Genomic DNA, 16,700 nt, shown 5'->3' with positions numbered 1-16,700 from the left:
ACACTGAATCATCCTAAAGTTCAGTATCTTCTTCTATTAGGGATCAGGCAGGGCACAACACACACACAAATGCAACCCACAAAATGTGTAGAGCTGATGAACACATAAAACACTGCCAGGAAGTCTTGTGTCCAGCTTTATCTCCTTTCACTGAGCAGCTAATGCAATCGGTGTAATTAGAAAGGTCCCTGGGGTGCGGGGTTACTTGGGATGGGGGGACGGGCAGTGGGTGGGGGGCTGGTGGGTCAGTGGCGTAGGAGGGGGAGAAAGGACGGGACGGGCCTTTCCTCAGGAAAACATATCACCTTCCACCACAATAGAGCCCATCAGGAAACCACAAGCAGCCACATTGCTCTCTTGAGTCGCAGAGTACTTTCAGACACACTCTCACACTCATCAGTCACACACACACATGCACACACTTCACAGCCTGGCAGTCCACACAACCAGCACACTCCAGGATGACATTGTCCTGAAGCACAGCACGGCAAACTCATCAGGTAAGTCTCATCCTCTGGACTCTGATGTTTGGCTCTATACGCCATGTGTTTCGGAAGAGGGGGCCGATTTAGTTCCTTCATCCTTGCTGTAGTTCACCTGAATGATAGCACTATTCATAATGTTATTCTAAATGTCTGCTGAGGTTAGTGCATTTCAAAATTGTTTTTCTAATTATTACACAACCAACATTTAGTGTCCATCTATCTGTTGTACAATAGACATAGGTTATTTTCGCTGATGGACTTTGCCAATCCTGTTGTTTGTGTTCGTCACTGACTGACCTTTATAGAGAGCACATTCTCAGTTGCATATTGATGAAAAAGCTTCAGTGATGTCTGCCATCCTCATAACACCTATTGTTCTCTTAAGAAAATGTTTTGTCTTGGAGGGAGTTGAAAACCCGTTCACAGGCACTTGCAGCCTAATGTTTTCCTGTCCTCCACTCTTGTGAGAGGCTGATAAACAGATTAGAGATTATCAAGTTTATCAAGTTCAGACTCGATATAGCAAATTACCACTGTGAAAAATTTGAGATCACTGATATATATTTTCTTAGATATAACTTAGATATATTGAAAGTAATGATTAGATTTCATATGTATTTTATATATTTTGATTTTGACCTGAATAGTAAAATAACCATTACCAAACAACTCAAACCACATCTTCACATCAAAGTTGACTGTTTTCTCTCCCATAGTTTAGAGCAAGAGCAACCTTCAGGACACAGAATGTAACCCAACCTCCATATCAAGTCGCTTCAATACCAAAAACATGTTTAAAGACCATGTTCATAAAAAAATTAACGCATGACAGAAAAGCTAATTGCATTAGAGTTTACACATATATAATGCATACCTTGATTCCACGAAAGAGGTCAGCTTGTGATCAGATCACTTATAATACACAATCCACTTATTTGAAAATCTGCTTGTGTATATTATATATATGTAATATATATATTAAACTAGTTTCTTCACAGTGAAATTGATTACAATTGAATGTTTTTGCTGAAGGACAGTTGAAAAATATACTGATACAATATTTTAAACAGTGTTGTTCTTTCATAATACTGCAATACTGCATGAGCGAGTGTGTGTGTGTGTGAGTGTGTGATGTGAAACAACTTTTGATAGCCTTAACTGTTACTCTTCTCGATAGAGGCTGTGAAAAAAATCTCAGCCAAATGAGATTTCATTGTAAGAGATAACATCAACAATCCTGGTGCAAAGATTCACCCAAAGATCTTGGGCTTCACTAATACAACAAACAGATAAGAAGTCAAATACATTGGGCACATCCCAAGGCGACAGTCTTTATGATGAAAAAATCCCTCACTGATCAGAACAAGAAGAGCAGTGACATTAAGATGGAATTTCAAAGATTATTTTAGGAATTCGTGTAACTGCTGAAGCAGCTGGCCTCCTTCACTTGTACTTTGATTTGGTTTAGGTCAGCTTTAGTATTACATCAGAGGAACTTCTCATTGTAGTGTGGAGTAGAAACTGTAGCGTGGAGTGTCTGAAGAAAAGTTGAATGTTCCCTTATCTGCCAAAATTACTAACTTCAGATGTCTTAACCAGAAGGCCTCCTCTGTGTGTCTGAATGCATGAGTGCAGTAATGAAGCAGTAAAAATAAAAGGAAACTTAACAAAACATCACAGATCCTTTTTCTTCCACTGTAAAATGTTTGCTGATCAGCAGATTGTGTAAGATATTTCCTTTACAGTGATTCCTGTGCTTTATATAACTTTATACAGCTCTGTTATCAACCTCATGTTGATACTTCTCCACAGGCTGAAGGTGAACCTCTCCTGACCTGGTCGACATAATTATTTGTCTCTCAGTGCTAATATTTATTGCTGGTTGCAGTGCAGCACATGTGAATGCGGCAATATTTCCCATATGATTGATATAGTGCATTACATAACTAGCATGTGAGAGGATGTTTTTGATTCTGCTTATATAAACTGTCTGGTGGCTGATTTACCACCAGAAAAAAAGTGTTTTCCACATTTCAAGTATTTGAATCTCAGCCACACATTCCAACTTCCTCTATGCCCTGAAAGGACACAAATCATATGTACAGGGTTGGACTCTCTGGTGTCAGCTTGCCATACCTGTGGGTTGTACTGAAGTGGCATATCGCAAAATGATCACACAATTGACCTTTCTGAAATTCTTGTTAACGTGAACACTTTTTCAAAATCTTACACGGTGTTCTTACTTTGCAGTTTTTTAAAGATCTCGATCGCAACCATGCCCATTCTGAAGAAGCTGCCAGGGAGGTCCAAGAGCTGTCATGAGTTCCCCAGAGTGAATGGTGAGCTGATTCTGCCCCGGCTGGACTTGGACCTCAGGGACCTGAACAATCTCAATGATCTGAAGGAGCTGAATGATCTGAAAGACCTGAACAAGAGCCTGAACCCCTTTGAAGATGTGGATCTGGATGAGGATGAGAGGAATGGAGGTGACATGGGCCTCATCATGGGGACAGTCAGGGATAACCTCCAGCTCAGGTTGTCCCGTGATGGAGAGGAAGAGGAAAATGAAGTGAATGCAGAGAGGCATGGTGCAGGGAATCCTAAGGGGAAACCCCTCAGAGGGACCCTGGAGCGGATCTGTGGAGTGTCACCTCTCAAAACCCTTGGAAAACTGGGGAAGGGGCTCCGGAAGTCGGGGCGCAACGTTTGGGGGAACAACTCTCCCCACTACAGCCCTGGAGACTCAAACACACTCCCCCCAGAGAGGGAGAAGAGGAAAGGACTGCGCAGAAGCTCAGAGGGAATTATGACCCTTCTTCGGTGAGGAGGGGTTTAGAAGCTATTTAGATTTTTAACAAAAAGAGCAAAGCAATATCTGCATGAATAGCTGTGGATGGCTTGTTTCTCATGAAGTGCACCAGAACAGTTCTTAAAAGTCAGAGAGCGTTGATTGAGGCATTGTTTAATCTGGAGATGTGTGGATGGCTTTTAACTCAAAACTCAAAATGGGAGAAAGAAAAAAAAGAAATTGTGAATTTTAATGCTTAACGTTCTACAGCAATGCATTGAATTAAGCAAAATGAAGAAAAACATACAAATCTCAACTGTGCAAAAGTTTGAAAAGCAGAAGTAAAAGAACATCTAAAAATATAATCATCAAAAAACATCCTAATGTAAAGTGAAATAAAAAAAAACCTGAATCAAAAGAACAGCTGTATTAAACAGTCCAGGAATATATAATTCATAGACAACTATTTGATTTGAGATTTTTGTAAACAGCTGATGTCTGAGAGCGTGGCTCCCTAGAAAACAGGCTGAGAAATTGAAAATCCTTTTCTGGTCAGCAATAGAACAGCGCATAGTTTTCTTATTTCCTTAGGAGTTATGTAATATGCCATCATTGACTTGTTGATCTACGGAACCTCTTTTGTTTGTCTGTGACATGTTGTACACTCGCTGTGCTAAATGAATGGATCTATTTTTAACTGAGGCCGTCACAGTTTACCAGATGTGTGAATATGTGGCATTCCAGCAGTAGCTTGTGCTAGTCCAGGCAGAGGAGCACAACCCTTGAGTACGTGAATGTTTAAACACTCAGCTATGCACATGTATGCAAACTTTTCACTCTGTTATGCTGTGCAGCTTCACAGGTCGACATAAGGAGGAGCGCAGAGAAAGCCTGCCCTGTGGGGACCTGAGCGCAGGCTGTGAGGTGGAGGCTTCCAGACGACCCTCCTTCCTCAGGATGGTCAGTCTGGGCAAGCTGAAGAGGGAATCCATGTCAGACAAGGCCTCACAGGAGGCTGAGGAGGAAACAGTGGAGGAAGAGCCGGTGGTCAAAACCAGAGAGCCCCTCTCAGGTAACAGAGATCTAAAAAGCACTCGATGCCGATCGCAAATAAACCTGTATTTATGTCTCAGAGTGGTTTGGAAGAATGTTTCTTTATGGTAGGTTACCTTAGGACAGTTTTATTTTGGCAGTGTTGATCAACTCACTGATGAGCCCTCGATGTCCCTAGCCTCCTGAGTCATTGGGTTCAATTACCAGTGCACTGTGAAATGACCACATGTTCTCTGACCTCAGGTTCTTCCAGATACATATTCAACCATGCGTACTGTTCACAGACGCCACAGGGAACCTCTGTCCAAATAAAAGTGTGCTGAATCTTTCAGTCAGGCTCATGCATGGCTCAGTGACCATAAAAACACACATATTTGGCCCCACCTCCATTTTGTGAATGCTGCAACTGAACATGAATCCTTTTTTTCTCTTTGTGATCCCAAAAGTACTGGAGATCCTGCAGCTAGTCAACCACAGGGACCTCCTCCTGGCCGACACACACATTCAGGAGTTGGAACGAGAGTGTGAGCTGCTGTCTCTTCTGCCCACTCAAACCTCTCCAACCCTTACCCCCACAATATGTCCCAGTACCCCTCCTGCCATGACCCCCTCATCATCCTCATCCATCATTGATGCCCTCAGCTCCAACGCAACCCTGGACTCAAGCCGGCGGAAGGCTAAGGATGTGGAGCTCCTGTATGAGGCTCTGCAGAGGGAAATGTGGGATGTAGTACGAGAGTCCCTCCGCCAGCCCAGCGCTGGTCCAAACCTTGGGCTGGTGGTTTTGGTGATCCAGCAGGAGGAGCATGCTGATGCTGCCTGGGCCCTGAGAGAGGAGACCAAGCCAGAGCGAGAGGGCCCACTGGTCCAGCCCAGTCATCGTCCCCGGCGACTAAAGATGAAGTGGAGGCAAGCTGTGGCCGAGGCTGCAGACTGGAGCCTGCCACATCAGGTGGATACCCAGGCTGGCCAGCTGGGCTCGTACTTGGAGCGCCTGAGGAGCCGGATGGTGGATGACCTTGATGCAGCAAGGCGAAATGCTGTATCCATTTACCCAGAGGAGTTTGCTGCCTTCCAGGTTTATGTGGAAAGTTACCATCGAGCCGTGGCCAAACGTCTACGGACTGTTACCAGCGGCCCTCTGCAGATTACAGACGTATACTCACTGCTGGACTGGTTCTACAACATTTACAACAGGTACGGTATCTTGCCAGACAGCTAGCCTGGACTAAAATCTCTTTTATAAACCTGAGAGCTATATTGGTTAGTAATGACTCATCATCTCCATCAGGGATGTTTTGGGGACCATTGGCACAACCACAGCAATCAACTACTCCCCTCTGGAACCAATCCTGCCTCAGGACACAGTGGACAGGCTGGAACAAGACTGCATCAGTATTGTCCGGGTAAGACTCTTCGCTATTATATAACTGCTTTTAAAGAAATCTTCATGCCAGATAGATTAAAAAAAATAAAAAATTCCATGACTCTCAGGAGAACGTGACAACAGAGCTTCTCCAGGTTCTGGATGAAGAGGAGAGAAGATGGGCTCAGACACTGCAGATAGAAGAGTATCAGTCTCACCTGGCACGTTCTGTCATCCAGGTAGTGTCACTTTCACTGAGAAAAGAGAAAAAAGAAAGTGAATTTGAAATGATCTTTTCAAAGCATCTCAATGTTTCTTTTTAGTCATTCATATTTTCTCCTGATTTCAGAGGCTAAAGGTGGATTTGGACAGATCTACATCTGTGAACCAGTTTTTAGGGGCAAGAGTAGCTCGCTGTAGTCTCACTGGACTGGCTGATTTTCTCTACAAGTGCGTACATTTTTACTTTTACTTCTTAACTTTTTTTTCTTGAATGCAGTTTTCAGACAAACACAGATCATGATGATTGTCATTATTATTGTACTAAATTGTATACGTACTCACTTGGTTCTCATAAAACATGTGCTTAGTTTCCAGAGGAAGGTGGAGATGTTTCATGAGACTCAAGCAGAATTTGGAGACAGAGGGGACGGATATGTTTCCAGGACAATCGCTCTGGTCAACTGCTGTCCTCCTCTTAGGTGGGAAAACCACGTTGGCAACATTATACAACTAACCAGCATTCTTATTTTTTGTATTTATGATAAGTGTTGCAGTGATCTGCTGAAAGTGCAGCTTCCTTTCTCCTGTATGTTCTCTAGATCCTTTGTGGAGCGCTGCAGGCAGTGTGACCCCCAGGGCAGTGAGGAGGCAGGGCAAAGGGCTAACTCCTCCCTGGACAGGATCATAAACCGGTCGGTGAAGGTGCTGACTGACCGACTGTTTGATCACATCAGGGTGAGTTAGTCTCATCTTGTACCATAAACCTTGTTTTTCTTTAACAAATGCCATATAGTTGACAGCTATGGCGAAGGTATAGAGAACTTCTATTTCTCTCCTTGTCTCAGACAACATTGTAAAAGATAACAGGTTTGCACAGCACAGTTTTCTGTGGAGGGAGCACACATGTTCATAATACCGTAATACTATAATATTCCAGCAATCATTGAGCAGTGTCCTGAACAAGAATGTGCATATATATATATATATATATACCAGTCAAAATTTTGGAAAGTGTGTCCAAACTTTTGACTAGTAGTGTACATACACATACATACACACACACACACACACATGCACATATATACATACACTACCAGTCAAATGTTTGGACACACTTTCCTATTCATTTGAATGAGAAAGTGTGCCCAAACATTTGACTGGCTGTGTATCTATACAACCGACCTCATAGTGAGATAGTACAGCACTTCACTGATATCGGCACATATACATTTAAAGAAATGCACATACAGTGTTTCTTCTTTTAATCACTTCTAAGAACTGCTTTTCATAGACTTGCTTTTGCGTGGTGTCATTTCTTTACTTTGCTTAAGATATTTTTCTTTGCAATGTTATCTATTATTATTAGAACAGCCTTTAGGATCTAAAAAGATCTTTGATTGGCCAAAATGCCTGTCACAAGATGGATTTTGTGAAGTCTAAGATGAAGGTGTTTAGTTTTCTCTCAGACCACCTGAATTCCAATGCACTGAAAAGTGATTACAAACATTTTGCCACCGGATATCAAAGAATTACTGCCAACGCCAAACTTTGCAGTAGAGCAAGTACTAATGATGCAGGTGGGCTGTTTGATCCATAAAAATGGAATTTAAGGTTGCTAATTTGAAAAGTCTGCATAGTATTCAGTGTTTTTATAGTATGAACATTTTGTGGTCTTTACAGAAAAGATTAGTGGAAATAAGAAGATTAAAACTTTGAAATACTCAAGTACATTAAAGCACCTCAAAGTTGCTTTTGAGTTCTTTAGTAATTGTTTGGGTTCTCTGTTAATTATCTGTTGGTCTGTGTTTCCAGCCTTTCTTTGACAAATTGATAAAGAGAAAATGGTTAAATAACACAGAGGCTTTTGAGGCCATTGAAGCCAGCATTAAACATCACTTCAAGAAGTTCAGGAGGATGGACGCTCCACCATATCAGGTAACACCTGTGTGTAACAAGCACTGAACTACTGTATCAATAAAATGCAGCATTTGCTCGAAGTTCAATCAGTGATTTGTGCTATAAATTGAACAACTCACAGACTCTGGTGGGTGAGGTGCACCGACGGGTCCTGGTAGAGTATGTCCGAGCCATCATGCGCGGACGGGTCATCTGCACATCCTCCAAGATGAGGAAGAGGATGGCTTTCCGACTGCAAGATGAAGCAAAACAGCTAAAGGGTCTATTTAAAGATCTGGTGAGTGTGAGCTTTATTTATTGAAAGAAGTCAAGCCAGGTCATCAAGAGCACAGGATGCATTTAACAAGCATCCAAGACCCAACAGCTAATTATTTTTCAGGAGAGCCTGACTATTACAAATCCTGCCAAAATGCTGATTGTTCAAAACCCTGAGCTGTGCTGGTGAGGGGAATGTAGAGCTTGGTGGCTGTGAGTGGAGCCTGACCCTCAAACTTCCTAGGTCAGGAATATCTCAGACAGTGTTGATACAGGAGAGAGCTCTGAAAAATGGCTGCCGTCAGTGAGATGGAGATGGATGGACCAGGCTTACGTTAGCACTTGCCATGGAGGGAAGAGGGTGTAAAACAACTAGGCCTGTCAATGTGGCATTTGCCCCCTTTATGTGTGTGAGTTCAAACAAGTGTCCGTCACCTCGGCTGACAACAGGAAGCCGCTGTGTTCAGAAGGAACTTCCTGTTCCTGTCAGCTGGCTGGCTTTGATGTGGCTCTGGGATGGCCTTGATGGCCTTTTTCACGGAGGAGTGAGATGAAGTGTCTGTGGAAACTGGGAACTTGGGGGAGGGAGGGGTGGAGAGAGATTAGTTTTTAATGGCTGTCTAAAACCGACGCTGTTATTTTTAGTGGATGCTAAGCCAAGGAATTCTGCCTTCATTTTCCTGAGTATTTGAAGGAAAACAGGACCTAGAAAAACAGAGGTGGAGTTTTGTTATTCACTCAGTAAATCACCCAAGTTTGGCCTATGGTCTTAAAAGGATTCATTTAATTCCTCTGCTTGTCCTCATAGCTCACTGGTCTAATATGATGAAGAATCAGTTAGAATAAACAGTGATAAGGTACAGCTCCTTTCAAAACAGGAAGTCTATTGTAAACATCAGTTTCATGTTTTTGTTTTTTTATACTGTTGTTGTTGTTGTTGTTGTAGAAAAACATTGTTGCATGATGATGAAACTATTTCTTGGTTTTGTCTCTCCAGGAATCAAACGCGTCCTGGTTGGACAGCGTCATCTGTCACCTGGCTGACATCATTCTCTTGGAGGACACGCCGTCCATCCAGATGGAGGTTGCCATCCTGGTGAAAGAGTTTCCAGATATACGGTGAGTTTTCAACAAATGAGCTGTCTTGGAACATTTTTATTGCAACCAGGAAGTGTCTATAAAAACAGATATGTTGGCTCTTTACCCCCAAAGGTCTTATATTCTTTTATGCTTACTACTACACATTAGGAGTGCTGTTTTTGGCACTGAGCCACAGCAGAGAAATGTACGACTATGTATGTAGTTATTGTTATTTTTTTTGTGACAATGGATCAAAACAAGGAAAAGGAGTGCGGAAACATATCTACATTAACTTTGCTATTTTTGGAGGGGAGCGCGGGTCTGTTTTGAGAATGGATGAGGTTCAGAGGACTCGGGGGGACCCTGCTGCCCAGGCTGTTTGTTCACAGATTAAGACTCAGGTGACGGTTGGCAACCTACACCCGCATGTGACGCATAACCCTCTGTGGAGCAGACAGGAAGCTGCTGCCGAGTACTTCCTGTTCCTGCCACCCTGCAGGAGACAGACTGGTGCCACACATGGAATCAAAGAGAGAGAGGTGTAGAAGAGGACAGCAAAACATGCTGAACATTAGTTCAGACCTGGAGACATGCTAACTCACTGCTTGACTTATCCCTTTTGTTTGCTGCATGGCATTCCCTGCTGGTATTTTTAGGAGTTCAAAGGATGCTGACCTTCCCTGGGTTTTCTGGGTGCTTCACTGAATGACAGCAGAGTCCATTCATAGATACATGACTGTGCCTGCACATGGGAATACATGTCAGGCTTTCCAATGTCCTTTCAGTCTTTCTTCCGCATGCAATCATGTCCCTAGATGTCTAGTATGACGTGACAAATCCCAAAAACCGGTTGGAGCTGCTTCCTGATATGTCAACGTTTATGCTTTTATTGGAAATGATGGGCTCACAAATGGCTTATAAGTAATTTCCCGATACTCAGTGACAACCTACAAATAGGAACCTTTAGTCCCTCACCTTGAGAATAGCAATATAATTTGACATTCGCTTTATATTCTCAGCTACCATTCTAAATTATTTAAATAAATAAATAGAGATTTGATTAATTATTGTTAAAGTCCACACGGTATAGCAGCCTGCAGAACTGGTGGTTTGTTTAAAGGTTGGAAATCCAGTATTACCAGTGTTTAGAGATACATTGCTACATAACAGAAATATTTTTGTTGGTTTGTTTGTTTTGCACAAAGTGATTAAAGAAGGATTCAGAGGTTGAGTGATAAATGTGTAATAAAGTGCACTGTGACATCTGAAGCTGTTCCTTCACTGGTGGGTCCCTATGTCTCATCAAAACGTTACCAAGATTTCCATTGTGTCCCACAAACACATGCTCTGACTAAGAGATGTAACTGTAAGTCAAAATGATGACAACCTCTGATGGGACCAACCCGACCAAACTTCCACTGACACCCGCTTTCCTCCCTTCCCCTCATCCTCCTCCCCATATCCTTCCTCTGCACAGGAAGAAGCATGTCTCCACCCTGCTGAACATAAGGGGAATGATGCGACAAGCAGAGCGCCAGGAGATCCTCAACATTGTCAAAGATTTTGAATGCAGTGGTGTCCTCATGTGCCGAGACCACGCGCTATTCTCTGACATCCCCATAACCTCAGAGGTGCACTGCATCAGCCTGGGCCTCCTCCGTCTCGCCATGACCGTGTCCAACTGGTTTTCAGAGCACCGCCTGAGGCGACACCCCAAAACAAGTGCCCGAAACACAACACCTCAACCTGCTGAGAACATGGACGACATGAATTAACTTCAAAGGGAAGAATAGCTGTTAGTTTATGTTAGGAGAGCTGTCACAGACTCACTGTGAAGATACTGATGAGATGTACATGCACCTTTACCAAAAAGACTGTACCAAATGTTCTTACCAGCCATTTCAAGAAACTTGACTTCAGGTACTGCTCGTTATGTACACACTCACTTACTGTCTTATCTCCATCCAACACACACGCATTTTAATGTAAATGTGAAACTGACTATGTATCATAATGGCTCATTATAATTTGTAGTTATTCTATTTTGATCCAAACAAATCCAGAAATAAATAAGTGGTATAAAATATCCTCAAAATGTAACTCCTTCAGTCTTTTTCAGCATTTTATTCGTTATTACAGAAACTACTGCTAGCAGATGCAATGCAATATGATTTTGGATGTTTGCTGTTTAACATGTATTTACCCAACCGTATATACCCATTCTCTGGTATATAGTGCATATGTATCTGAGGAAATAGTGTAGGGAAATGTAAATGTGTTGAACTCTCACTGTGAATGAAATGGATCTGTTGCTGGAATAGTAATAAAAACCCATTGACTGGGTAGATGAAACAGTATCTGTTGCTCTGTTCTGAGTATAAACACTACATTGTATGTTTCATTTCAAAGGGGGGACACGCTGTCACAGTTATGGATATGCTATTGTACAATTGTCTCTTATTTAGCCTACATCTAACTTTAGGTGTTGTACTCCTTGAACATGGGCATGTCTGACACCAAGTCTAGATCTATGTTAAACAATACATACCAACCTCTTGACAGACATGACGGCCACAGGGTCTGACGCAGAACCGGTACAGGGAGCACATATACACACATACTTTATGTCTTTGTTCTTTATCTAAGCGCTTTGTTCAGTACTGAGATCTTGAAATATGGGGCTCCACATCGGCTACTATATGCTTGTCTGCCACCCCATGAGGAGGGTCACACACCCTGTGGCCAACAACGGAATGTTTTTTGATAAACAAAGAGTTCCTGTTGTCCACTGAGGTGCCAACGGATGCTTTTATTGGAGCCAAGTTTACGTTATGCAGTGGAAAGGAACTTCCCCTCTGCTACTCAGAGTGAAGGTCCACAAGCCACAGAGCTTTTCATGTCTCAGCTGCTTATGGGCTTCTCAAAACAACTTCAGGCAGCCTCTACTGGGGTCGTTCTGTACACTGACCTCACATTCAGCCAGTCTGCAATAAAATCTGCATGACTGGCTGGCTGGTTGGTCATGAACTTTGGTAGCAGCATGTGGAAATTTATAGCTGATGGTCGGACACATTGACACACATTTATCTGAAAATCCTTGACCAGGGAGAGGTTTTTTCATCTCATGTTCACATCATCATGAGTCTGGAACCATCAGTCTGGTTCCTCATGGGATGTAATTGACCTTGAACAATTTAACAGTTCTTCAGGAAGTTTATGAGAAGACATGACCAGTGTGTAGCCAATGTGCAGGAGTTTTTTGATGCACTAGAAAACTTTGACTGGAAGCAGTTTAAACCAGCTCAAATCAAATATCCCCAGATGCCCTAATATGCTATTACCATATTCATGATGCCATTGTGCTATGTCAGGATTTAACCTGTTGTCAGTTGGATTCAGCTTTTTATACATTTTCATCTTGTCCTTTTTGCTCACATGTGCTTCATATAAATCATAATGAAGCTGGTATCATTTACATCTCATTTTCAAAAGAGTGAGTGAAAAGTGCCCCTGTCAGCTGACATGTTAACTTCCAAGCAGCAAAAAAAAAAATATAATAATCTTATTTTAATTTTTATAATTTTTTTTGTCTGTGCTGTGATTTTAGCTACATTAACTTGCTTTGGCTGCTCAGTGATCAGCTTTAATGTGTCAAAAACTGGAAGGTGTGTCCGTATTAGCAACCCTGACCTTGCAAACAAGGTGCAATGTTGGTGACTGTCTTCCATGAAAAGCTTGGTTCTGTTCAGAGAAATACTCTTTCAAAAGAAAAATGGTCACATTTAATGACAAAGGTACAAATTTGACATCACTTACTGTAAATGCCCTCTTATGACAATTTGGTTACAGGGAGAATGAAACAGAAACAGGAAGGTCAGGGAGAGAGAGGGTTTTTTTTACCTACAGTAACCAGTGACTCAGGCTTTTCCAGTAAAGGGCCATCGGTCACTCAAACGTAAGTCACTGGTTAGGACTGTACCAGGAAATCATAATGGCCAGTGACAAAATTGTAACCCTCCATTTGGGCAAAGGTGCCATTTCAAAAGTTCACCAAACACAGTCAGATGCCAGATGGGATTCTTCAAATACACTGGTGATTGGAATTAGAGAACAATTTATGAACACTTGATTTTCTCAGAACTAATTTAATTTTCATGGCTCAAAATTTGAAGGAATGTTTGTTGTGGCCATATCATGTTACTAGAACAGTGTTTTACAAAATAACCCAGGCACACTTTAACAAACTTTATTTTGCTGAAAACACAATGATCAAATTAGAGAACACCAATGACTGTAGCACGGAGAAAGATTACAACAAAAATTTCTGAAGGTTACTATAGGCCCTTGTTTTGAATGACTTCAGCACCTCTGCTGCCCCAGAACATCAGTAGTCTCCTCTAGTCTTCTTCTAGTCCCTTCTACAGTTCAGTGGCTATAGTAGGTTTCTTAGCCATAACTTTGTCTGCAAGACTTTTCCTCCTCAGCAAGGGCTAGTCTAGCCTTTTGATTCTTTCTGCTAATGAGTTCTATTTCTGTTAAATGAGACACGGTATGACAAGACAGATCCTTACCCTGTTCAGTGTTGAACCTAAGACAATTAGGACTAAGCACTCCCCCCTCCTAGAAAATAATTCCACTTACCTTGGACAGTTGCATGCCAGACTGCGATTGGCTCTAAACTTGTTGGGATGTCATAAATCCTGACTGTAAAAAAAAAAAAATAACTATGAAATTTCCCCTTTGTGGTTAGCACCATTGTCTCACAGCAAGAAGGTTCTGGGTTCATTCCCAGGTCGAGCAGCATTTGTGCACTATTCAAATCAGATTTATTTATATAGCACCAAACCATAACAAAGTTACACAAAGGCACTTTACATATAGAGCAGGTCTAGACCAATTTGCCTCGACCAATTGGGGAGAGAGAGGGAGATATTACTGTGACCTCCAGAGTTGGAAGTAGTTAGCAGTGTTGCATCAAAATAAGGAGGTCGAGGATTTGGTTCCTGGCCTGGGGCCTTTCTGTGCAGAGTTTGTATGTTCTGTTTGTATGTAGTTTGCATGTGCCTGCATTGGTTTCCTCCCACAGCCCCAAAAATATCCATGTCTAGGTAGGCTAGAGGCAGAGGCAGATCCTAGAACAGAGACAGAGAGCAGACAACGGGATAAGGTTCCACAAAAAAAGTCTTTTAATAGCTCCAAAGGAAAATTACTGCGAGGGCAGGAAAAACACAACAACGCAAAGTACCAAACAAAACACAACCAAAAATCACTGCAAAGGGAGGAGCAAAAGCCTTCTAACAATGATAGTCCGCCCCCTGCATCACCTGACCTCAAACAAAGCGGGAGAGTCAGAAAACCAGAATCATGACACCGAAGTGCCCTTAGGCACAGTGTGGGTGTGCTCATCTCTGTGTGTTGGCACTGCGATGGACCTGTCCAGGGTGCACCCCATGCCAGACACCGTTTTGTTTTGTTTTTTTTAAGTTACAGTGGAGCCAGTGGATTTACAGCAGTGTTTTTCAACCACTGTGCCGTGCGATATTGTCTGCAGTGCCGTGGGAAATTATCCAATTTCACCTAATTGGTCTAAAAACATTTTTTGAAAATGAATCAATTATTATCCGCAAATAATGTGCCGTTGTCGAGTGTCTGTGCTGTCTAGTGACTAGTGTCTAGTAACCATGTAATAATCTTACATATCAGAAAGTGGCAGCAGGTAGCTAATTGCTTTGTATTTTGAGACAAGAGCATTAGTGATGCATGGATGCGTCAGGTGGCGGTGACAGCGGCATTGTGGCTAGCGAGACCATATGGTGACAGTGATGGAGAAGTTTTTGAAAAGGAAAGATGCTAACTCCAAACTGGACCCTGGACAAAATTCGGTCTAAAGAGAGCAAAGTCTCTGGCGCAAGGCAATACAGCGAAAGCTACCTTTCAATTGGATATACTTTCACCGAGGATGCAATGAAACCGACTCCGTTGTGCTTGGTGTGTGGTGAAAAGTTATCCAGAGCTATATCAAAAATGTATAATAAAAATAAAAGCTATATTTTATTTCCTTATAAAATATATTTTTATTTGATTCCTATGCAACACACTTTGATGAGGACGACTTAATATTGTAAATATAGGCTACAGCGTTTGATTTTATTTTATTTTTTTTCTGCTGATGGTGTGCCTCGTGATTTTTTTCAATGAAAAAAAAAAAAAAAGCCTTAGCTCAAAAAAGGTTGAAAACACTGATTTACAGGCACGTTAGCTGTGGTTCAGGACATAGCATTACATTTCGTAGTTCTAGTAGGTTTTTTTTGCAAGATGGTGACTTGCTGTGCCGTGCACTGTGCCAACAGGCAAGGCTGCAAACCAAATACAGCATTTCACAGGATACCATTGGAAGCAGAAAGACAACGTAGATGGAGAGCTGCTATCAATCGCAATGACTGGCAGCCCTTCAAATGTTCCCGGGTCTGCAGCGAACGTGAACGAAGGAAAAACACTTGTTACAAAGCTGACGTCAACTTAGCTCCACTCAAAACAGAAGACACACTGAGCTCACCGTCATTAACTCACCCCTCCCTCCCTCAGCTACAAATGGCTGCAGCTCGCGATATACTCGAGCCATAAAGATGAACATATCGCTCACTGACTTAATGCGACTCAGGCTTCATCTGCCAGTTGCACTTCTGGGTTATCTATTTTGTGTCCACTGCTCTACTGCTGCCAGGGTTTTTACAAATGTGATTAACATACTAAATGGCGTTGTAGTACCCGCCTCTGTGGTATGGGAAGAGAGAGAGGACTTCAAATATCCATGCCTGTGTTTCAGAAGATACTTCAAGAAATGCATGTTAGTGATTGACTGTTTTGTAATAAAAGCTGAGAAATTAAGTGATTATGAAGCCAGGGAAGCACATACTCTCAGTATAAATCTTACAGTAGCATGAAATACCTGATAGGTATAACCCTGCAAGGTGTGATCTCCTTCATCTCAAAGGGCTGGGGTGGGTGGACAACGGCTTTTTTTTTTTTTTTTTTTTTTTTTGGATAATCTCCAAGAAGGAGAACTCCTTCTCACAGATCGTGGGTTCATGGTCCAAGATCAAGTTGGGTTGTACCGCGCACAGGTTGAAATTCCAGCCTTCACATGTGGCACAGCTGGGCACTGTTGAACTTGAAGACTCACGAAAACTTGCAGCAGTCCGAATACATATAGTGTGTTATTGGCCAGGCCCGAGCCAAGTATAATATATTGAAAGGACCTGTGCCTTAGGATAAGATAGTCAGAGTGCCATGTGCTCTTACAAACCTGTATCCCTCAGTTGTGCCAATTGATTGATGTGATTGATTTATCTTGTTTATTTAATTTCCTTAAATACAAAGAGTAGAGAAATCAAATTGAAAGGAATTTTGATTAACTTGTAACCAATTTAAATGTAAATCATTTTGCCATGCACATAACATGATTCAATCAACCCAAATATAGCCGAGAACTGTTGTTTTTAAATACACACTCAATACAAATTGAATTCAATTA

The 16,700-nt window shown here is 42.0% G+C and overlaps 1 protein-coding gene across 1 annotated transcript; it reads left to right on the top strand.

Annotated features, from left to right (window-relative positions):
• The first annotated feature begins 396 nt into the window (after positions 1-396).
• exoc3l2a (exocyst complex component 3-like 2a) lies at positions 397-11,489 on the top strand. The gene is made up of 13 exons (XM_029519550.1): positions 397-500; positions 2,736-3,305; positions 4,128-4,345; positions 4,773-5,523; positions 5,618-5,732; positions 5,821-5,931; positions 6,042-6,142; positions 6,283-6,393; positions 6,514-6,649; positions 7,727-7,849; positions 7,953-8,108; positions 9,084-9,205; positions 10,644-11,489. Exons 2-13 carry the CDS (start codon positions 2,761-2,763, stop codon positions 10,939-10,941), a joined length of 2,787 nt encoding a protein of 928 aa, XP_029375410.1. The 5' UTR covers positions 397-500; positions 2,736-2,760; the 3' UTR covers positions 10,942-11,489.
• Positions 11,490-16,700: the final 5,211 nt, after the last annotated feature.

The sequence above is a fragment of the Echeneis naucrates genome, chromosome 14 (assembly GCF_900963305.1).
Source record: "Echeneis naucrates chromosome 14, fEcheNa1.1, whole genome shotgun sequence".
Lineage (NCBI taxonomy): Eukaryota > Metazoa > Chordata > Actinopteri > Carangiformes > Echeneidae > Echeneis > Echeneis naucrates.
Note: the sequence above shows the minus strand (reverse complement) of the source record. Positions and strands in the feature narration are given on the sequence as shown.

Bases quoted from the DNA above. Each gene is read 5' to 3' on its own strand.
- exoc3l2a (XM_029519550.1), top strand. From the start codon at position 2,761: ATGCCCATTCTGAAGAAGCTGCCAGGGAGGTCCAAGAGCTGTCATGAG. The intron at 6,394-6,513 runs GTGGGAAAACCA...TATGTTCTCTAG, and splicing joins AACTGCTGTCCTCCTCTTAG to ATCCTTTGTGGAGCGCTGCA. The intron at 6,650-7,726 runs GTGAGTTAGTCT...CTGTGTTTCCAG, and splicing joins GACTGTTTGATCACATCAGG to CCTTTCTTTGACAAATTGAT.